The sequence below is a fragment of the Pecten maximus genome, chromosome 11, assembly GCF_902652985.1.
Source record: "Pecten maximus chromosome 11, xPecMax1.1, whole genome shotgun sequence".
NCBI classification, from domain to species: Eukaryota; Metazoa; Mollusca; class Bivalvia; order Pectinida; family Pectinidae; genus Pecten; species Pecten maximus.
The window spans coordinates 4,216,386-4,240,838 of NC_047025.1; the positions used below are offsets into that span (position 1 = coordinate 4,216,386).

At 35.2% G+C, this 24,453-nt stretch overlaps 1 protein-coding gene across 1 annotated transcript; it reads right to left on the bottom strand.

The window, feature by feature from the left end:
• Positions 1-745: 745 nt before the first annotated feature.
• Positions 746-24,299, bottom strand: LOC117337392 (meckelin-like). The gene is made up of 21 exons (XM_033898365.1): positions 24,088-24,299; positions 23,077-23,165; positions 22,137-22,233; positions 20,757-20,841; positions 19,288-19,360; positions 18,301-18,357; positions 18,069-18,131; positions 16,831-16,952; positions 14,606-14,852; positions 13,912-13,975; positions 11,129-11,221; positions 10,660-10,728; positions 9,701-9,852; positions 8,455-8,709; positions 7,107-7,548; positions 6,271-6,479; positions 5,843-5,962; positions 5,122-5,226; positions 4,660-4,762; positions 4,072-4,214; positions 746-2,825 (listed from the first exon to the last, which is right to left on the bottom strand). Exons 1-21 carry the CDS (start codon positions 24,266-24,268, stop codon positions 2,745-2,747), a joined length of 2,850 nt encoding a protein of 949 aa, XP_033754256.1. The 5' UTR covers positions 24,269-24,299; the 3' UTR covers positions 746-2,744.
• Between the last annotated feature and the right edge of the window lie 154 nt (positions 24,300-24,453).

The window sequence follows — 24,453 nt, forward strand, 5'->3', positions numbered from 1 at the left end:
TATATCTCAACATATAAAACAAATATTGCTCATGATTTAGTTGCAACTACAGCTTTTGTATGTTTAGCGAATATTTTTGTAATATTTCACCTAAGATGCAATTTCAATGATTTCAAAATAATGATGCCTAATCCAAAACTTTCAAAGTATGACACTAGATTCAATGACTTTCAGTTAAAGGCTAAAATTCTTGGACTTTTCATATATGTATTAACCGTATGATATGTGACATAATGTTTGATACTTTCGAAACATTTTTTTAAGTTGGACAGTATACTTTATGTAAGGATTTTCGTAACACAACCAATGAATTTTTAAATGTGACGTTTCGATGACTTGTACAGTATATACACCGTCACCTTCATCAGAATAATCCGATTTCGATGACACCTCACACATTTTTTACACCTTTGTGTACACTTGCTGCCGTGGTCATTTGTCTGATGAAGGTGACAGTGTACATATTGTACTAGTCATCAAAACGCTGCATATAAACATTTATTGGTTTTGTAAAGAAAATCCTTACATAAACTTTACTTTATGATACATTGTCTATACTGTTACAAAATGGGTCAGACATGAATTCCAACCTAGAACCTCCAATCTCAACACAGTTGTATTTTATACATTTATAAAAATTTCTGTACAGTATAAAAATTTCTTAAAAATACAACAAATGTGCATAGTATACATTATACATGAACAAATTAATGGATTCACTTGTACCAACGGTTTTTGAAAACTGTTATCATTGATAGCAAAAGTCAATTTCATGTTTTCAAATTTCAAGTTTCAAAATTAAAAAAAAAATTTAAACATTGAAAGTCAAATTAAGACTGAAATTTTGAAGGGTGTATCAAGAAAATCTTGCAGCTAATGAAACACTATATCACATATAAAGACAGGAATCTAGAATCTGGAATGTGGAAAGCTGGACATATTTTCATTAAAGATTTCATCTTGATCAATTTAAATCTCATTTTTACTTTTGTAAGTAAAAAATAAATCACAAATAATAAAAGTTTACATGGTTCAAATCAATTACGAATTTAACAGTAGTTTTAAACTGGAGATTTAAATGAAAAAATTTGATACTGATAACAGTTATTTCTTCAAAGGTATTAACATTGTCCGAACATAGTGGACAAAGCATTCCTTCAAATTAAGAAGCATTAAAATAGGTTATCACAAACAATATGTAGGTATTTGTAGTTTTAATTGAATAAGCGTCCTGGGCATTGCCTATGTCCCCTACTGGCCCCCACTAAAAATAGATAGTGACCTTGACCTTAATTTGAAAACCCTGAAACTCAAACTTGTACCAGATATTATGGTCTTTTATCAATGTGTAAAGTTTGATAAAAATCCTTCAAGGAATGAAACCGTTAGATTGTTGACAAATTTTGGTGTTATATTGTTATATTAGTACAAGATCAATGGAGAGGAAAAAGTAAAGCCCCCCCCCTGGCCCGGTTTTACCAGTAGGGGACTTAGAATAGAAAAATACCCATATAAGGACACCTACACTAATATTCAATTTAAAACTACCAATACCTGTTTATTGTAAGTGTGATGTCAAGAAAGTTTGTTTTTATGATAGATTCACTGACATTACACTATGGTTATTTACAAATGATAAATGGATATAAATATAATGATATAAGTTTTGTTACTATATACATAACAATTATATATACAATTATGTTGTTTGTCGTAGGCTAATTACTAAACATCAAGATATATCCTTGAAAACTGATGCTGGCGTCAATATATATGAAAAAAAAAATCTTATATCTTGAGATTATGAAAATTAAACCTTGTGAGGATGATTATTTTAATAGTCCAGATCGATCATCTAAATTTCTCAAACTATTGATAATCGAAAAAACAATTATCAAAATGGGGGACAATGTGGAATATTTCTTTAACATACATTACTGTATATAGGTATCTAGCTCTATTTTGATGTAACTTATTAGTTGTTTATTTCATAGTTTGCTTTTCAAGTCTGTTGTAAATCTCATTACTTTCAGACTTTAAAATTACCACTTTAGAGTCACGCCACGAATGATCACAGAAAATCATGATAGATTTAGTCATAGTCAGACGTAAAATGTCTGATCGTTGATTAATTTTATACATAAATCAGTACGAGCATTCTGGGTATACATACATGTCCCCTAACAGCCCCTTGACGTTGACCTGGAAACTCTGAAACTCAAAATTGTCCGAGATATTATGGTCCTTTATCAATGAGTGAAGTTTGATTAAAATACCTCAAGGAATGAAGCTGTTAGAGTGCTGACAGACTTTGGGATTATGTACATATGTACGGACGGAGAAGAAACATATAGTCCCTCTGGTTTTACCGGTAGGGGACTATTAACACTACTTAGACATGCAAAAAATGACAATTTATTTTTCACGTTTGATGTGTTGGGGAATATGTGTACCAAGCACTAGTCGATGCTGTAGTTATTAACACTTGCGAGAATCTGGAATCTCCAACTGACCCAAGAATAATGTTATATTGGTCCATCCTTAGTGAATGAAATATTTACATCCTGGATATTTATCATCCATGAGAAAACGATGGCAAATGATTTAAACCACATAAAACTGTCTCCTCATTTGGTCCAAGTACCATCAAACAATTCCAAAGAAATCCAGAAACGATTAATCATTGGTCTGACTGGACAGGCAAGTCTGGACGCAAGTCGGATAGTACGGAGATTCTGATTGGTTTATATAAGGAATCTCTCGTCTACTAGAGTTTTCTTGGCTAAGTTCTTCTCTCCTCCACTGCGCCGTATAATAGCGATTATCTGTAAAATGGGAAACAATGAAATACTAATTATTCTAAGACTAAACTTTGAACAAGGCTGCCCTATTAGGTCACTATATCTTACTGCAGGTTTTTTCTTCAAAAGTTTGTGCAATATGAAATTGCTTTCTCACTTAGAGAATATTCATATCAGAATACTCATCTCTATGGAAGCTTCATCTCTATTACAATTCATCTCTATGGTAACAAATCCCTATAGTTATTCATCTCTAAGGTAACTTAACTCTATGGTAACTTATCTCTAAGGTAACCCATCTCTATGGTAACTATCTTAGGTAACCCATCCTCTATGGTAACTTATCTCTAAGGTACCCATCTCTATGGTAACTTATCTCTAAGGTAACCCATCTCTATGGTAACTTATCTCTAAGGTAACCCATCTCTATGGTAACTTATCTCTAAGGTAACCCATCTCTATGGTAACTTATCTCTAAGGTAACCCATCTCTATGGTAACTTATCTCTAAGGTAACCCATCTCTATGGTAACTTATCTTGGTAACCCATCTCTATGGTAACTTATCTCTAAGGTAACCCATCTCTATGGTAACTTATCTCTAAGGTAACCCATCTCTCTGGTAACTTATCTCTAAGGTAACCCATCTCTCTGGTAACTTATCTAAGGTAACCCATCTCTATGGTAACTTATCTTGGTAACCCATCTCTCTGGTAACTTATCTCTAAGGTAACCCATCTCTATGGTAACTTATCTAAGGTAACCCATCTCTATGGTAACTTATCTTGGTAACCCATCTCTATGGTAACTTATCTCTAAGGTAACCCATCTCTCTGGTAACTTATCTCTAAGGTAACCCATCTCTATGGTAACTTATCTTGGTAACCCATCTCTCTGGTAACTTATCTCTCAGGTAACCCATCTCTCTGGTAACTTATCTCTAAGACAACCCATCTCTCTGGTAACTTTTCTCTGTGGTAATATATCTCTAAGGTAACCCATATCTACGGTATTTTATCTCTATGGCAACCCATCTCTATAAATCTCTAAGACAACCCATCTCTATGGTAACTTACTCTGTGGTAATATATCTCTAAGGTAACCCATATCTACGGTATTTTATCTCTATGGCAACCCATCTCTATAAATCTCTAAGACAACACATCTCTATGGTAACTTACTCTGTGGTAATACATCTCTAAGGTAACCCATCTCTACGGTATTTCATTTCTGTTGGTGTTTCTATGGCAACACAATCATACAGTATCTTACCTCTATAATGATATATGTGATGACACCGGCGAGGACAAAGTTGGTGGCGATGAGATCGATGATGCAGAAAAGGATAGCATCAAAGAGCAGCAGTGTGCCTTCATTGCCATAGAATAGACAGTTGTCAAACGAATGGCCATCATCTAAAATGAATAATAATTGTCTTAGTGAACAACAGAAAGGAGAAATGGACACAACATATGGATAATTTCCATTCAGCATTTTTCCTTATTCATCCTATCCCCACTTACTATCCAAAAACAAGAGGTCCATGGGCCTTAATTGTCATCTGACTACTATTAAGACAAAGTATTTAATTTAGTAGTGGCAGTGAGAACAATAGTATAACAAATTTTAAATTTTGTCAGATTAGAAAACTAATGAAACCAAAATTTGAACCAACACCATTTTTTGTAGAAATTATTGCCCTCCACTAGTGATGTTAACATCCAATTTGTCTGAAATCCTCTCAGGCTTTCAGGAGGAGTAGCACTTTAAAACAAAATTTTGGTTAATTTCCCCTTTACAGACCCCCTCATTTCATCAAAGGAAGTGACAAAAATACATATTTTTTTATTAATTAATCACCATTATAAAAAATGCCCTTCTCTGAGGCATCGAAAAATTCGGTATCCATGATGCTTTCCATCAATGTCTTATCCTTCACCACATAATCAAGATCCTTCAAGGACTGAAAAAAAAATTAAAAACCTTTCAATAATACATGTACATCCAACAATAGTAATTTGTGTAAAATTAATGAAACTGTGTTGGCAAAGTGTCAATAATTATCCTAAATTTGCAATCAATTTTTTTTTTTTAAATAAGCCAATTACTAAATTTTCTGTTAATCATGGTTAAGTAAATGAATTTATTTTGCAGCACTCAAATTTTAGCACAAATTTGAACAGATTGGCACAATAAAGTGCAATTAGCAAAATCGTAGCTTAGGACAATGCTTCAAACATTAAAAAGGCACCAAGATTAGGGCACCAGTAAAATGTTATCACAATGAGCAGCTGATATGAACTCTGACCTCTAGAAACTTACGTGATCAATAAATGCTGACAGGAACCTGTTGATCACCGAGTAAGCCTCAACCTGTTTTTCATTGGCGGAGCTCTTTCCCTTGGGTGCACCTACTGCCCCAGCATTCTGAAAATCACAAATTTTGATCCAAAAACTCCTGAAAGTTATCTTATACTAAATACTGGAGCATCACACACTAGGGATTAGAAATGTGTAATTTTCCTCGTCCCAGTGTAGATTTTGAACACATTCCACTATAAATCACACAAGTTTTTTGTTATTCACACACGTTCGCCAAAAATCACACAAATTTTCATAATTCACATAGGTTCCCTAAAAATCACACAACGTCGGTAAACATCACAGTGGCCCGGTAAAATTCACACAGATCATGGCACGGCTGTGTACCATGCATGCATTCGCCACACCTCGGCAGATTATATAGGGTAGTGACACTGTCTACAGTGATTGATGTGTTTTGCCTAACTTTCAGTTTGATATCGTTGTTTTGTATTACCAGAGGTCATTATATTTTTCAATATGCATGTAATCAAAACCTTGGAAATCTGGATAGACAAATAATCAGTTTCAATTTCAATCTAGTGTTTTTACTTTTGAAAATAATTATCTTTACAAAAGAATATGGATTGAAAATCCTTCAAATGTCAAAAAATCAAGAGACAAATCACAGAAACAGACCTTATGTGGTAAAACTATTTACAGATAAAAATGTCAATATTACCTCTAAAGCCACAGGTAGCATCACCTGTTCGTACTTCAGACGGAGTTTACGCGGCAGTGCCATCATGAATGTCTGGTTATCAGTGTTAGGCACGAGACCTCTCTGTCCGCATAAATCCTCCTACAAAATATCAAGGTCATAAACCTGGGTCAAGGTCACAAAATGCAAAGGTCTTAGCATAACGATGCAATAATTACGGAAAACAAATAATTTCATTTTCATGAAAATGGGAAGAAATTGCAATTTAAAAAAAAAAAAATTATTTTAATACTTTTTAGCTAGATGAAACAGCCTGTCTGTAGCTGTAAACCAAAGGACAACATTTTTATACAGTAATGGTATTTGCTGTCAGGTGTCCAGTGAAATTGAATTTTTTTTCTTTTCTAAAACTTTCAATCTTCAGGTAAAGGCCTGAATGAGTAACAAACCTCCTCTCTTTTCATCATCTCAAACATTTCCTTCATGTTTGTATCAGCTCGGCCGTGGACAGATCGGCCATGGATGTAGTATCCAAACTGGGCGTGGGCCATCACAAATACACTGATGTTACTCATGGAGCACAGGTCGACAAACTGACGGATCGAGTCCTCCACGAAACGCTCGTAGATAAAAGTGAAAAATATCCACTGAACCACACCTGTACATTATGACAGAAACATGTGTAGGTTTTAGTTAATCACAATTTTATCAGTATATCATAATCATTGTATCTAAGTAACTCTGAGGCAGTTATAAATCTGGCAGAAATATCTACATAACAACGTCAAAGGGACACAACCACTGGTGTAAGGTAGTATATAACTTTAATTAAAGACATAGCATACTTCCTTAATTCAAACACAATGTATGACACAATCTTACCGTGACATATTTCAGGTGGAATGGTATCTTCCTGTGTCATACTTAAGGTGGTATGCTACATTTCTGTGACATAATTAAGGTGGAATGGTATCTTCCTGCGACACATTTGAGGTGGTATGGTACCCTACTGTGATATATTGAAGTTGGAATGGTATCTTCCTGTGTCATACTTAAGGTGGTATGCTACATTTCTGTGACATAATTAAGGTGGTATGGTACCCTACTGTGATATATTGAAGTTGGAATGGTATCTTCCTATGGCATAACACTTCATACTTCACCGTTACAAACTTAACAGATATAGGACACTTAATACTCAAAGGGCTTTAACTCAACTCTGTAAAAAGATTTTTTTTTCTTGTAATTCTAGACTTCCCACACTTTTCAGTAACTGTGTACATACCTACAATAAGATAGACAGAACCGGCAATACCGTATCTGAACATTGTACTCATGTCAGCCATGTACTCCGAGGAATCCTTGATCACACTGCCATTCGGATCTTTTGTAGCCACGTTTTCGAAACCCACAACATACAGGAAAAACACCACTGCAAAAATCTGGAAAATGTGGTTGACCTTTCTTGTTGTCTGAATTTCATTCCATTCGTTTGCAATGAAGTATGTACGCCAAATTGACACCGTGCCTACTGGTTTCTTGGAGTCAGTGACCTGTCCGGCACCTCGGGGACGCTCCCAGTCAATGAAGAAGACGTCAGCTGTACATTGGATGACAATCAAGTGGATTATCTGAAGGGCTTTGAGTGCAAATGCTGCACCGAAAAGGGCCAACCATTCTTCCTCTGCCAAGTCACGCAGGTGAAATAGGAACAAAACATCCTGATCCTGAAACACAATTTGTCAATCAATATTATCCTGAAACACAATTTGTCAATCAATATTATCCTGAAACACAATTTGTCAATCAATATTATCCTGAAACACAATTTGTCAATCAATATTATCCTGAAACACAATTTGTCAATCAATATTATCCTGAAACACAATTTGTCAATCAATATTATAAATTGTCTTTCTACACAGCAATTCAAATAATTCAAACTTGTTCACAATCCACATGTATTATTATTTCAATCTTATAAAATATCCTTTAAATCATTCAAGCTTATCAAAGATCCTGACAATCATATACTATTTCATTCAGTTCAAGCTTATCAAAGATCCTGACAATCATATACTAATTCACTTAGTTCAAGCTTATTAGGGATCCTTACAACCATATCATTTTAATCAGTTCAAGCTTTTAAAAGGTCTTAAAACAAAACATCATTTCAATGAATTCATTCTGCTTGTTACAGATATGTACAAGCATACATTATGCCACTACTTTTAAACTAATTAAAAAAAAAATCAAAAACAAATATATTTCAATCAAATTTTAACTATTAGTCCCTTTCTTGTACAGCGGAACTGAGAATGTCAATTTACTTTCCATAAACAAACCTGAAGGCCATCACTCTTACGTATATAACAATAAAGTCAATCCTGTCAAAGGGAGGCAATACATATACGATACATGTGATGGGTGGTCTCTTAGTCTAGGTTCAGGTAACTAGTAGAGTAAATAAAATTGGGAGGGAAAATACCATCACATTTGACAGGTGGTCTCTTAATCCAGGTTAAGGTAAATTGGATAGTAAATAACACTGGGAAGGAAAGATATGGTCACAAATGAGAGGATTCGCTTAATTCAGGTGGTGGCTAAGGCAGGTTTGACCTGATTGTACTTACCTTGTAAAAAACGAGGAAATAAAACGCAATGCCGAAGGATATGACAAAGAAGACATTTGCCAGGGAGCCAGCAGCGAAGAAGATGAAATTGAGGATAGTTCCGAAGTCTATGGCAATTTTACCGGCTCGTTTAGACCAGACCCAGGCCCTGTACCCAGCATACAGTACACCTAGCGTGGACAAGGTGCCTGTCGCAATTTGGAAGTCTCGTCGGAACTGAATCTGTGTCATCCAGTACGTCACTGTAAAGGTTGGCTGTGGACCAAACATGAGGATGATGAAACCATTACTGTCAATTGACAAATGTCTATGAAATACTGTTAGTAATTGTGTCTCTAAAATCTAAAAACACACGAAGACACAAAAATCCTGAATAAAAGTGTTGAAAACCTCTTTCACGAACATATGTTAAAAAACACAGTTTATTGAAATTATGTTCAAAATTCAAGCCAATCAGCTGTTATTGCAATTTCTCAAAATTCACCAAAATTTTACCAAATTTTCTAAATTTTTAAATCTCAATTACTTTTTCAACGATTTCTTTTATGTCTCCAATCATATCTTCGGACGTATTAAATGGCTGCGGAGTAGCATTTTTCAGAAGTGAATGCAGATGCAAGTTTGTTACAAGGAATTGTACAAACGACACACTGTGGTTCGGTTTATTTTTGTTTAATGTCCTATTAACAGCCAGGGTCATTTAAGGACTTGTCAGGTTTTGGAGGTGGAGGAAAGCCGGAGTACCCGGAGAAAAACCACTGGCCTACGGTCAGTACCTGGCAACTGCCCTATGTATAGGCTTCTAACTCGCAACCCTGAGGTGGAGGGCTAGTGATAAAGTGTTGGGACACCTTAACCACTCGGCCACCGAGGCCCCTACGTCCTATTAACAGCCAGGGTCATCAAAAGGCACACAAGATGATAGAACTTTAAAAACCAATAGAGGATTATGGTAAAGATACATTAAAGCCAAAATGAATTAAACTGTATGATACAACGGTTTCGTTTTTTTCTAGGACTCATCAGTGATGCTATCGGCCTAATTAAAGGAGACGACAAATAAAACTCAAAATAGGTCAGATGAAATTTCAAAATGTGATTTTTAAAATTTTCACTATGGATCTTAAAGAATGTCATATATGTGTACATCTACTTTTTTTTATTACGATGATATATCGAGACAAAAATACCAATTCAAAATAAAATGAAAATAAATGAAAATAAAGAGTGTTGAAGTATTACGTACAGAAATGGTTGTTCCTTCGTTGGCGTTCGTCAGGGAGACCTGATCATACTCGATGTTGAAATACGGTGGATAAATGGTACCATCGCCAGCCTCTGTCAGTCGGACGATTATCTCGATACTCTTCACATACCTAACATACTCGGGTGGGGAAACTGTCACAGAAAGAAAACAAGACATTCAGCCATCACACTTAATTACAAATTAGTATACACCGTTGTACTTTTAATTACCATACACCAGATATTTCATCATGAACTTAAAACTTTACCATTCACCAAATATTTCGTAATAAACTTAAAACGTAATTTACTATCAAACAAATATTTCATCATGAACTTAACACTTTACCATCCACCAAATATTTATCATCAACTTATTATATATATGTAATAACTTTCCCTATACCATGTATTTTAACCTGTACTATTAATCTAATAGTTTTTATCACATACATGTTCATATCATGTAGGTTTTCATGGAAAATGAAAATCTAATATGGAAGATCAACTCCATAAAATTTATAGTTCCCACACTTTTGAAATATTACACAAGTAACGTTACATATCTGATATAGAGGATGCGCACTCGTGAAAAATATCAAAATATTAGCCACACGAATGAAATATATTTGGTATTACTGAAGACACTGTTAGATATTCTGTTTATTACATTTTTTATCAACGAAAAACCTACCCCGTATGCTAACTAGGCCTACAGCGATAATTTGTAAACAAAATAAGTAGTTCCCCCTGTCCAGGTGCTGACATATATGTCGGGCTTTCTGATTGGTCAATTATTTTGGTATTTTCTAATCATTAATTTGATTGGTCAAATCAGCAAAAGTGATATTTTTCTGTCACTAATGAAAAATATCACTTTTATAGAATGAATAATTTTTGATATTTCACTGGTAAAAATGTAATAAATACTTGTTCCCACACCATAGAGAAAACCGTTACCTGATCCCGATGCCACGTTGTCCACCATGAAGAACCGTCTCACCAGCTGCCAGTCCTGAGCGTCACTTCCTAAAAAAAACATTAACCATGTTTTCTTACAGAAACCTCAAAGACTTTCAAATTTTAACTCTCCTACCAGACAAAATCAGCCGTAGAAAAATAGAGTATGCTACTTTGAAATCTTGCTTGGTTTTTTTTCAAATTTCCTCACTGTTTCTCCTATAAAGAATTCAATATTTAGACTGACAATCCAGCGTTTTTCTGGCCTATTGACATGTTCCAAATATAATAATTTATGCTTTTTTTTCTGCAAGCTTTCCCAAATGTTCATTTAATTTCCATTTCAATTATCATTTGCAGATGTGGTTATGCCACTAACGCTCTTTTGGGAAGAAGTACTGGCAGGCTCAAAATTAAAAATGGCTGCCAAAATCGTAAAAATTATACAAGAATAACATGTCAGACTTACCTGTGTTGACGGTGCTGCCACTACTAACGTAGTTATATATCCTCAGCGGTGTTTTATACATCTGTTCGGCCCCATTTTTTGTAAACTTAAGATCTAAATATCAGTTAAGGATTTTAACACCATTACATCTAAACCTGTTAACACATAGCAGGTTATTACATCACTGGGCAAATATTAATTCGTTCAGTACCGTTGTCGACTATACTCGACATAAAATGTGTTCGTTCTTCCCCGTTGTCGACTAGTCTACATGATTTCAAGCTTCCTCTTTCCTGATGTCGACAATAGTTGACAAGCTAAGCTAACATTATTTAAATGTTGACTTGTTAAATGGTTTGGTTTGGTTTGTTTTTGTTTAACGTCCTATTAACAGCCAGGGTCATTTAAGGACGTGCCAGGTTTTGGAGGTGGAGGAAAGCCGGAGTACCCGGAGAAAAACCACCGGCCTACAGTCAGTACCTGGCAACTGCCCCACGTAGGTTTCGAACTCGCAACCCAGAGGTGGAGGGCTAGTGCTAAAGTGTCGGGACACCTTGACCACTACTCGGCCACCGCGGCCCCGATTTGTTAAACACATCACCCGACACATACAATTATCCAATGCATGACATAATTATAAAAGGTGTTCAAGACTTTTAAAACAAACATTTTGGTCGATAAATTATGTTTATTTCATTCAGGTCACGTTTCTTTCTATTACAGTGACTGGTGATATTTTCTCAATAGGTTGTTAATGTAACCAATATGGCGGCTTGCTACATTTTCATTTCAGATATCAGTGCTAGGACATTTCATAGGGTTCAATGCAACATCTTGATCTAATTTAGTTAAATAATTTCTTGATAATGTATAAAGATAACACTAACCTTTGTTTCTATATTAAAAAACAACACACCAAAAATGCACATGCAGTCTGCCATTTTGTTTAAACTTTTGGGGTCGAGTCTAATTACTACATCTGGTACAGAATCCGGAAAGAACACAAAGTACGGAAAGAGTTAAATGACATTTCGGAGCTGTGATTCGACAAAACAATTCAATGAATTATAGTACCCCACCAAACATGAAATCATATTCCAAGAATGGGTATATTTTTTCTATGATGTAGGTCAAAGTTAAAAATGTAGGTCATAGTGACCTTCTTTGATACATGACACACCACTTCACCGGTTTACCCAAGTATAAAGTTCTAGTAACAAGTAGTGTAGGAAATTGAGCCCAGACAAACATTTTCTATGATGTAGGTCAAAGGTCAAAATGTAGGTCAGGGTAATCTACTTTTGGTACATTGACACAATTACGACACCGAGGTGAACCAATGCCCCAAATATGTTCTTTTGACAAGCAGTGTAGGAGAGCCTGAACAAGATAAAGTGTAATCAAAGGGCCAAAGGCCCTGAGAAACGTCAGGGTCTGAGGTCATATAATAAGATTGGATTTTATAGTCAGACAGTTACATTTGTATCAGATGAAATGTCTTAATCTGGTTATTCCTATTCTATATATATTCAAGAAAACATGTATAACATATTTACACTGTATCTGCAGACAACTTTCCAATAGCTGAGTATAGTTCTTTCCCTATTTCTTGAATGCTTGTGGAAGATTATTGATATACTCCTGAATCAGTAAAGCTGCTTGTAAACTTTGAAAAAAAAACAACTGAACGACAAATCGGTCTATTAACAGAACATGTTGTACAACCAAAGATAAAATCCAAGATGTACACAGCCTAAGTTTTTAAAATTTTATTTATACTATAAGATGTTAATTAGGCCTAGCAAACATTTATTGTATGACCCCTAGTAACATATTTTAACTCCGATAGAATATTGCGGTCGCGTTGTCCGACGAGACATATCTAGTTTTGACATCGACGCCAGTACATCAGTCACGGATCATAATCATTAGATTACTTTCAAATAAACAAATAATAACCTTATTTAATAAAATCCTCACGAAAAACGGCAATGTAGTTTGTTACAACTTGCCTTCAATTCCTGGTGATATTTCTTGCGTATTCTGGCGACATACAAATGAATATGAAACTGCGAACGGTCGTTGGTTTAGTTACATTAGACATAACCGCCATTTTGGCCGATTAGTGATGAGTCACGTGACAGTTGAAGTTATCTCGTGGAATGCTCGAGTGCATGTGACTACGTAAATAGGGTTGGTTTTAGGCTTATATTAAATGTTCCTGCATATGAACTCAGGATGAACATACAAGTCTTAGACATGTGGATAGTTTCTCTGTGAATGCATGTAAATTTCCACGACGATCAAACTGATTTTTTTACTTTTGTTTTCAAGGCAGGATCGAGGCAGAACTACGTAATCCTACGCCCAACAAAATTGCATATACTGACGAGGAAAATGTTTATATTCATACTCTAAAATAGTCTAGAACACTAAACATTCATATTTCATTTTAAATAATTGCAGTAAACACGGATTACATCAGTTAAATCGTGTCAATAATTGCTATCAAAATAGGAACTATATCAGGCTGCGGATGTATATCATTTGTATGACAGAAAAGAGAACTTGTTAGGACGAAGCAAATGTGTCACTAACAACATTTTCCCACCACGACTATAACGGCAGGTGCCAAAGGCATCCTGACGTTAAAAAAGATAAAGTGTGAACTAGATAAAGTGTGAACTAGATAAAGTGTGAACTAGATAAAATGTGGAAGGATGAAAAGACACAGATAATAAACAGAGGTGAAAAGAAGAACGGGGAAGAGAGATGAGAAACAAAAATGGCTAACTAAAGGATACACATATCGTAGAACTCCATCGGGTACTTATTCTGGTCCCACAGGTCAATGGCCGGAATTGAACACTGTAAATAAAATAAATAAAATTCAATTTCATTACAGTTTTTGAATGAAGTTATGTTTACATTATCATTTAAAGCCTAATGAAAAAGCTGGCAGCAAATGAATAACTCCTTCGATCTGCATTAGATTTTTGTGATATGTAAATCTGCAAAAATATAAAGACACTAAAAATAACCAATTACTGTAACGTTAAAACTAAATGTATATTAAATTGTGTAATTAAGACATTAAAGTAATTTGTTTACTGAACGTTACATATACCTGCCTAGTGATTGAAAGTCATAATTACAAGACAGATATTTGATCACTGCCATGAAATTTACAGTTACTGTACAGGTTAAGCCCCCTCCATTAGTGTAAAACTTCAGTACTATATTTATCCTCTAATACCATAAGTCCCCTTCTCTAATGTAGAAGTTAAGTACCGTATTTGTACTGTAAATAATCCCCCTCCCCTTCTTTTAAAGCTTAGTATTGAGGTTGGGGAGGGACTTATCTATGAACCACTTTAAGCTTACTATTTGAGATCTATGATTATGCTGTAATGTAGTATAGGGGGTTCATTGATGGATAAATACGGTAATTAATATCGGAAAATCAGTCACTGTGGTAAAAAGCATGTGAAAATCTACCGTTTGTGAATAGTATGTTCCAAAAGTGTAGGCTGCATCAAGCCTTTTTGTTGTGTCCGTACACAGCTGCAGAAGCCCGTTCGTAACTGGTGATATTCCGAGGAATTGGCCATCGATACTGTATCGTGCCACCTGGAAGTTTAAGTAGGACACCGGGCTGAAGGTGTACACTGTATTCTGGGAGGTATCTTCCAATATCCTGTCACCATTCCCTTCCTCGTAGTACAGCATGGGCACACTGTCAGGCCTAGTCACAACCAATCAACAGGCAATAAATACCTTATCAGCCAATCATTATTTAAATCAGAATCAACAAATCATTTTATCCAATTATTCAACCAATCAGCATCAACCAATCAGATAAATTGATTAATCAAATAATTAGAATTACACAACAATCAGATATAATACTAATCAACAAATCAGAATAAACAATTAATCAACCAATCAGAGTTAACATTAAATCAATCAAACAGACAACCAATTGGAATAAACAATTTATCAAACAGTCAAGTTGACAATTTATCAGTATTAACCAATTAAATTTGAAAATTTATCAACCAATCAGAGTTGAAAATCTTTCAACCAATCAGAGTCGATAAATAATAAACCAATCATTCAACAATTAAAATCAACCAATCAGAGTTATTAATTAGAAAAAAGTAAATCTAATCCATAACTTAATTAAACAGAATTAATAATAGGATATTATGTAGAATTAACCAGGATAAACAATGAAGAGAATTATATTTATTTGAAATTCTTCAGACCAACACTGAAACCCAGTTCAACATGTGCTAAAAAAACATAGGCAAACCTTTGGAAGAAATAAGAAATAAAGGGTTAGTCTGTGTAGGATTAGAATTTTCATTTTTTAGAAGCCTTCAAAGATACCCAGTAAGAATTCTTAATTAAAATCAGAAGATCGCAGATGATCAGAAAGGAAGAAAATTATCAGTCTTGTTTTTATTAATTCAATTGAAAAATAAAATTTGACAGTAACACCGTTTCCCATTTTCTTCAGAATACAGTGGTGTGTTTTTCTCAAAATCTTTTAGAAGATATTAAGGTTTTTTTCAATAACTGGAAATTTTTTACATGAAACTAACAAATTGTGATTTAATACAGTCAAACCTGTCTATAAATGACATCAAAGGGACAGATCAGAAGTGTCCTTTATAGACAGGTCTCCTTATACAGAGGTTTATTATGAAGTAAATTGGAAGGAGTGGGTCTGATGAGTCTGTCCTTTATAGACAAGTGTCCTTTATACAGAGGTTAATTATATATAAATTGGAAGGAGTGGGGCTGATGAGTCTGTCCTTTATAGACAATTGTCCTGTATATAGAGGTGTCCTTTATAGACAAGTGTCCTTTATACAGAGGTTAATTATCTAGTAAATTGGAAGGACTGAGGCTGATGAGTCTGTCCTTTATAGACAGGTGTCCTTTATACAGAGGTTAATTATATAGTAAATTGGAAGGAGTAGGTCTGATGAGTCTGTCCTTTATAGACAGGTGTCCTTTATACAGAGGTTAATTATATAGTAAATTGGAAGGAGTAGGTCTGACGAGTCTGTCCTTTATAGACAGGTGTCCTTTATACAGAGGTTAATTATATAGTAAATTGGAAGGAGTGGGTCTGATGAGTCTGTCCTTTATAGACAAGTTTCCTTTATACAGAGGTTAATTATATATTAAATTGGAAGGAGTGGGTCCGATGAGTCTGTCCTTTATAGACAAGTGTCCTGTATATAGAGGTGTCCTTTATAGACAAGTGTCCTTTATACAGAGGTTAATTATATAGTAAATTGGAAGGAGTGAGGCTGATGAGTCTGTCCTTTATAGACAAGTGCCCTTTATATAGAGGTGTCCTTTATACAGAGGTTAATTATCTAGTAAATTGGAAGGAGTGGGTCTGATGAGTCTGTCCTTCATAGACAGGTGTCCTGTATATAGAGGTGTCCTTTATAGACAAGTGTCCATTATATAAAGGTTAATTATATATAAATTGGAAGGAGTGGGTCTGATGAGTCTGTTCTTTATAGACAAGTGTCCATTATATAGGTGTCCTTCATAACAGGTTAAACTGTATGATTTTTAAATATTTATGGAGAGAGGTTTATCTGATCATAGGGTAATGATGTACTATCACACTAATTACAAATTTATGCGGGGAGATTTATCTGATCATATGCGGCTAGGCCTAGCTAGATGATACTTACAAGCTTGCCTCAATCTCCTTATACATGTTACAAGCTCGATTGGCATTCTCCCCGTCAAATTCGTACCACGTGAGAACGCACAAGTTACTCAAAATCATGCATGCAGTAGAATTCTGCTTCAACTGAAATCACAAGATATCATTAGTTAAAAATTTTAATGTAACTCAGCCTTTTGGCCAAATCACAACGCTCTAGTATTTGGAATGTGGACAAATTGAAATCTGCTATAAGGTACCTGATGCTCTCATAAATCTGAATGGTTCCAACAGACTTGGCTAGATAGAACTAAGGCACATGGTCAAGATGGTTGATCCTGTTTTGATTTCTAGGGGAGGCATTAAAAGATCACGATTTTTACAGGAAAATTGAAGCATAAAATGTATTGTTCAAGCACTTTCTGTAATTTTTTTCAAATACCTGGTACATTTAAAACTCATTTTCCCCCAAAATTATGCCCTGCAGGTAGGGCATAAGAATTGTACCTGCTGCCCCATGATCGTAAGGGGCGACTAAATTTGGGATCTTGTCTTTTCTCTTCTTTCTGAACAACTTTCTTCTTCCTAATGTCTCCCTTGACAATGCCTCACTTTTGGCCTTTAGTTGAGCGTTCGCCCCTGTGAGGAAGGCTTTGGATTATTGTCACCTGGCAGAGACAAACCAGAGTCTTTAAAAATGGTAGTTTCTCAGCATATTAAGAGAAGGATGACTGGTTCGCCTGTTGTCAGTATAATGTGACCGGGTGGGTTGTCCTGCTGGTTGTCCTGGGCAGTATGCTTCAATGAGGTAGCACTATAAATCGACAAAAGTTCCGGCCTATCACAAGGAGACTTAACACAAACATACCGCAGCCTCCCAAAACACATACACACATTTGCCACACGCATGCATATCGCATGCACAGGAGGCTGTCCTAGGCAATTTTCCAGGAATTTTTGGAAAAATTGTAGGGCTTTTAAAGCAGTGCCCTGAAATTCAAGCAATTTTTAAGGTCTGTACCAACCATAAAAAGATCCCATAGGGTATAGGACATTTTGTTTTCCAATCAATCTCAAAATAAATAACCTACAAATGAAATTTTAGGAAGTTCCTATTGGTGCTTCCCAAGAATTAGCATTAATGGACAGACCATGGATGATGGACCATGGACGACGGACCACAGACGATGGACCATGGACATTGGACCACAGATTAAGGGCACTTTGAACAGGCCACAATTTGTTGATGGCGGGGTTAAATACCTGACACATGGTGTAGGCAGCCTCTAGGTTTTCTCTCAGATAAAGGGACGCCACATCGCCACTCTGTTAAATAAAACAGAATATCTACATGTCAGACAGGGTTCCTTGTACATCGAAACATAAGTAAATGTTATATGGCAGTTACTGCAAGCTTCACTGGAGACAAACACAATGTAAGTAAGAGTTGGAGATTCAAATCAATTCATAAGACTGATATAGACTCAATACTTACAGATAGGGGCACCTTGTCATCGGGTGTGTTCGTAGAAGCAAAGCATAACCCTCCTTTCTATAAAAATTAAAAAAAAACATGCATAATTGACTCAATAATCAACAAAATCAGTCAGTTAGAGCATCTGCCACATAACCTCAGGTGAAAATCTGAGGTGCGTGGTTCAACGTTTAATACTCGTGTCGGTTTATGTTTCTCAGAGAGCTGAGAATCAGGCCAGTCTGTGATATAATGACTGTGTCCTTGGGCAAGACACTTTACCCTAATACGCAATTTCCGAGTTCTGACTTAAGCTTTCAGCAGGAGTTATCCCCCTGAAATTTAGCCCTCTTTTGTAGGGGGAAGTAGCATGCCAACACAGTATGTGATGCCAGAATCGGAATTCAAGCTCATTGTTGTCATGATGTCAGCACATTTCTGCCATTTGCAGGGCTACAATGTGGCAACAATAAATCTTTATAAATTTGTCAAATATCCATGGAGGTAATGTGAAAAATTCTTTTAACTGACAAACAGAAAAAATAAGAATATTCTGAGAAAGTGGACCTTGCTAATCGTGTCTGGCTGATGAACAAAATTTGGCAAATTGTTCTCGTCTTTTTGTGGACAAGTCATGACCCAATGTTGTTCCCTTACAATGCCTAGAGTTAACAAACATGTATGCAGTGCATCTTTCATAGTTTTTCGTTATCTAGTATCGTTTTGTATACCAGGTTTTCAAGATAAACCGTTCTCACTATCAAGGGAGGTGGGAGATCCAATGTCTGTGTAAAAGGTTTAGGTGTGGTTCTGTATAACCCAGCCCATGTATTCCACAATGGATATAAGAATCCTTAGGTTAAGTTGATTAATTTATGTTGTTTAACAGGTATAGGGGCAGGTGTGCTTATTAGGTTGGATACAGTAAAGTTTGAGTGTGTTAGAATGAGAAGTTTAATTAAGTAATTAAGTTTTGATTCAGATTTTACCTTGTACAGATTTTCTCACCTGATTGTCAACAGGACATAGACATGATGTCAGCGCGGGGTCAAGGGACAAGTAGGCTGTACAGCGCTCACATCTAAAGAACAAAAACAGAGACTCTTTATATACCTCAACCCACAAATATAGAGACTCTTTATATACCTCAACCCACAAATATAGAGACTCTTTATATACCTCAACCCACAAATACAGAGACTCTGTATATACCTCAACCCACAAATACAGAGACTCTGTATATACCTCAACCCACAAATACAGAGACTCTTTATATACCTCAACCCACAAAAACAGAGACTCTTTATTTAACTCAACCAACATCTAAAGAACCAAAACAAAGACTCTTTATATACCTCAACCCACAAATACAGAGACTCTTTATATACCTCAACCCACAAATATAGAGACTCTTTATATACCTCAACCCACAAATACAGAGACTCTATATATACCTCAACCCACAAATACAGAGACTCTTTATATACCCCAACCCACAAATACAGAGACTCTTTATATACCTCAACCCACAAATACAGAGACTCTTTATATACCTCAACCCACAAATACAGAGACTCTGTATATACCTCAACCCACAAATACAGTGACTCTTTATATACCTCAACCCACAAATACAGAGACTCTTTATATACCTCAACCCACAAATACAGAGACTCTTTATATACCTCAACCAACAAATACAGAGACTCTTTACACAGGTTAAAAGTCTTCATGTCAGATCAGGTCAAATTGACATGAAGACATTTTGCCTGTGTAATGAAATCTCATTATAATTGATAATTGATCGGAGGAGATCATCCAATTGTTCCGATTAATCGGTTACAAAAATCTCATCCGATTTCAAACACTAACTGATGCTAAATTCCCTAATCTTCAGAAAAATTAGCAAGAAATATTCCCAATTTTAAAAACAAGATCTAAAGCCCAAAATACACAGCAAATTCCTAAACTGTACTATATATCAGCAAATTCCTAAACTGTACTATATATCAGCAAATTCCTAAACTGTACTATATATCAGCAAATTCCTAAACTGTACTATATATCAGCAAATTCCTAGACTGTACTATATATCAGCAAATTCCTAGACTGTACTATATATCAGCAAATTCCTAAACTGTACTATATATCAGCAAATTCCTAGACTGTACTATATATCAGCAAATTCCTAAACTGTACTATATATCAGCAAATTCCTAGACTGTACTATATATCAGCAAATTCCTAGACTGTACTATATATCAGCAAATTCCTAGACTGTACTATATATCAGCAAATTCCTAGACTGTACTATATATCAGCAAATTCCTAGACTGTACTATATATCAGCAAATTCCTAGACTGTACTATATATCAGCAAATTCCTAGACTGTACTATATATGAGTTTTTATTGCTATAACAGAGTTCTGATTGACAATGTCATGATCAAAATTGATGAGTTGTCACCAACATATACCTGTTGTCAACGCGAAATGTTGAATCAGTACATGTTCTGCACACCTGTCCAGCTGTCACAATGCTTCCATCAATTTCACGCTCCACTGAAATAAGCAAGTGTAAGACAGCATAAAAATGATAGGATCGGACAGCATACAAACTTTATCAGTTTTCATAAATGACAGGGTCGGACAGCATACAAATTTTATCAGTTTTCATAAATGACAGGGTCGGACAGCATACAAATTTTATCAGTTTTCATAAATGACAGGGTCGGACAGCATACAAATTTCATCAGTTTTCATAAATGACAGGGTCGGACAGCATACAAATTTTATCAGTTTTCATAAATTACAGGGTCAGACAGCATACAAAACTTAACAGTGGGTGTGGAGACACAGCATAGGTCGAGAATTGAGGCAATCCAGATGAATCTGCCATGGATACAGGTGTATACATTAGATCTCACCAAAAATCCAAGTAATATAGCTATAGGCATAGAAACAGTGAGCCCAACACAGAGATTCATTCAATGGTCTGAATTATTGGAGAGTGTTACTTGTGTGTGTGTGTGTGTGTGTGTGTGTGGGTGTGGGTGTGTGGGGGGGGGGTGTATTTACACGTCAACGAACCATCCAATGAATCTATGTGTTGGGCTCACCGTTTTTATGCAAATGCTACCTGTGTTTATAAATGGGGTTTCAATGAAGCTGCGAGAGCGTGACATTGAATTGGATGTAGATTTACTTGGCTAGAGCTGTTGATGGAGCAGATGATGCTTATCTTTCCACCTGGTCATATATATTCTCTGCATACTTTTCTAGTGTGTATCAATGTTAAATCTATATTTTGCCAATTAGCCCTCATTTTACCAAATCTGAGCTAGAATTGTGATCTTGTTTCAATGTTGGTATCTCTCTTTTGTTTTCACAGTGACTAAAAATTTCTAGCAGTGTATTCTTATTCTCAAGAGGTATAACTATAAATATGGTCAGCTATTGTAGGGTTGTATTATAATAGATTTTACAAAAGACACGCAAAAACAAGATATCAGCATCCGTTAACACAAATGAGAGTAAGGTACAAAAGAGCCAAAAAAATGAATAAAACTTAAAACTGCTTCATACATCTATTTTTTGTCTCTCTAGAACTTATCTGTGACACTAAGGTCTTTGATGTGTTGATATTTAGAAGGGAACAAAAAATAAAGAAAATACAAAGAAAAATGCAGATTTGTTCTGGTCTTCTGTACTTATTGTTAAAAAAATTGTTAACACTTTTAATAACAGAAATGTGAAAATCTGGATGTAGCCCTATAATTCAATCATAATTTTCAATAATAGATTTCAAAAGAAAAACAGGCATGAAAAGAAATCTGCTGCCCACACTACCATCATACCTGGTAAGTCTGGACATGGGTTACACTTGAGAGTTGCTGGGTCAAATGCAGTCGATGAGGTACAGTTGACGCACCTCCAGCCATCCAAGGATCGTGCCTGCATTCAACAATTGAGTACATTTGACCTACACAGTGTATGAAAGTACATGTATATATGAAAACTCCTTCCAGACAATTGGTCTACAGAAAATTGAAATCCCATAGCCCAAGTCATTTTTCCATAGACCCCTTTTGTAAACACATATTGCTGAAAGTAGCATAACTATATCACGAACAGGCTTGCATCTTTCAGTTCATTTTCGCTCAAATGTTTGAAGCCAAAAATGCACTGATTCTCAGTAAAAAACATCTTGATTGTAAGCTCTGATTTCATATGATGGTTTGTCAGAAAATATAGGAATGTTGTTTACATGAATTGTAATGTATGTCAGAACTCAAACTTATCATAGCCAACAGGCCTAGGGCCAACACAGAGAAATTTTACATAGACCGACCAGGTTTTCTATAGCATCGGGCCTATCGGACCACCTTTACTTTCGAACGCTGCTTACATTCTACAGTTTTAAAATCTGTTTATAACACTTTCCTTTGGGCTTAATAATTAAAATGTTATATCTGGAAAACGTTATAAGCAATCCTTCCAAAATGTTATCAACAGAAAATAATTACATACAACGTTAACGGTAACGTGGTAAATTAGTAATGTATTTTTTATTCAACAAGCTTAATCATGTAATTACAGAAGTGTAGTACTTTCTACTAATCTAACATGCACCTCTCAATGAATTGGTCTTCCTCTTGCAATTGTATTGAAGTCACATGACAAAGTGTAGATCTAATAACCTTTACTATGAATATAGTATATAATTTACAGATAGAAAAATTTCCCAATTTATTTATTTTTTATTTTTAAGACACAGGTAATTAACAATTCATATACCTGATTAAGCGGACATTTCTCACACTGCACATTACTGCCACCAAAGTTGGTGAGGTACTTGTATCCATCCTTGCATTCACAGTTCAACTCTGAAAGACATAAAAAAAATGATTTTATGAAGGACTAACAGTGTTGAGGATGAGCCGAAAGCTTAACTACAGTTTTTCAAGCACATTCTGAAATGGCCAACGTATGAAAATTCTTGAGAATTTTCCTTTGGTTAGATAAAAATATAAGCTTTATATGCTTATAAGGTAATATAATTTAAGGTTTTATACTGCTGTGATCCTCTATGAAAATAGGTGGATACTCCCAATATACAAGTACCTGGTACATTTAATTTGACTGCCCAACGTTTGAAATTTCACAATACCAGGAAATTTTCAATTGGAAATTACCTGGTAAACAAACTTGTTGCAAAGCATGACATGTGGTTGCTGGAGAAAACATATATATAGCTAGCTACATTAATAATAAACAGCTATCAATGACTTTTGTAAGGTAAAAGAAAACATATTTTTCTCTCCACCAATGTCTTTTTCATAATTCAACATACCAAAGTATTGGTAATTAAAAACCTAGGTAGTCAGATGCATGATTCCCATGGCCACAACTGGAAGTAAATAGGGGGGTCACCTGCCCAACCACATGGTCTTCCCCTGGTACTCTTATATAATTATTTCTTCTCACAGTTAGCTACTGTTGACCGTGACTGCTTTTCACGTGTCAAATGTTTTTTTACGCTACAGTACAGCAGTAGCTAGTATTTGAAGTAAAAATAAAATAAAGAATCATTATTGTAGTCAAGAGATTTTCTACAGTTTGGGTCCCACTTTGTAAAAAAAAAATCAATATTTCCAGACTTCCTATGGGTCCCAACATAATGTTTTCAGTTCATGACCCAGGAATCGCATGCAGTTTTTTTTTTTTTTTTTTATCACTGCTGATTTAATACTGATGTCATATATATTTGAAGTTGAACTGGTCAAGTCCAGACTGGTAAATACTTACGATCCGCACTCACTGTCGTATTCTCAGGGCACGGCTTACATTTTAAAACTAACTTATCATAGAATTGAGTTGTATTACAACTAGAAGGTATCTCATACGGAATAAATTCAGTTTGTGCTAGTATTTGTCCGTAATTTACACACAGAATAAACGACACAATCAGCAATGTGACCGCCATCATTGTTGATACTATTTCGCTAGGTCAGACACATGTTTGACTGTAAGGAACCTTATGAGAAACTAACTGAAGCTTTTTGTGATACAGATGTTTACCTGTACGAGGTGAATAATTGTAAATTAATATTTTTCAATCTAATAATTATTTAAGTATATTGATATGTTCACATAAAAGGTTTCAAAACTGAA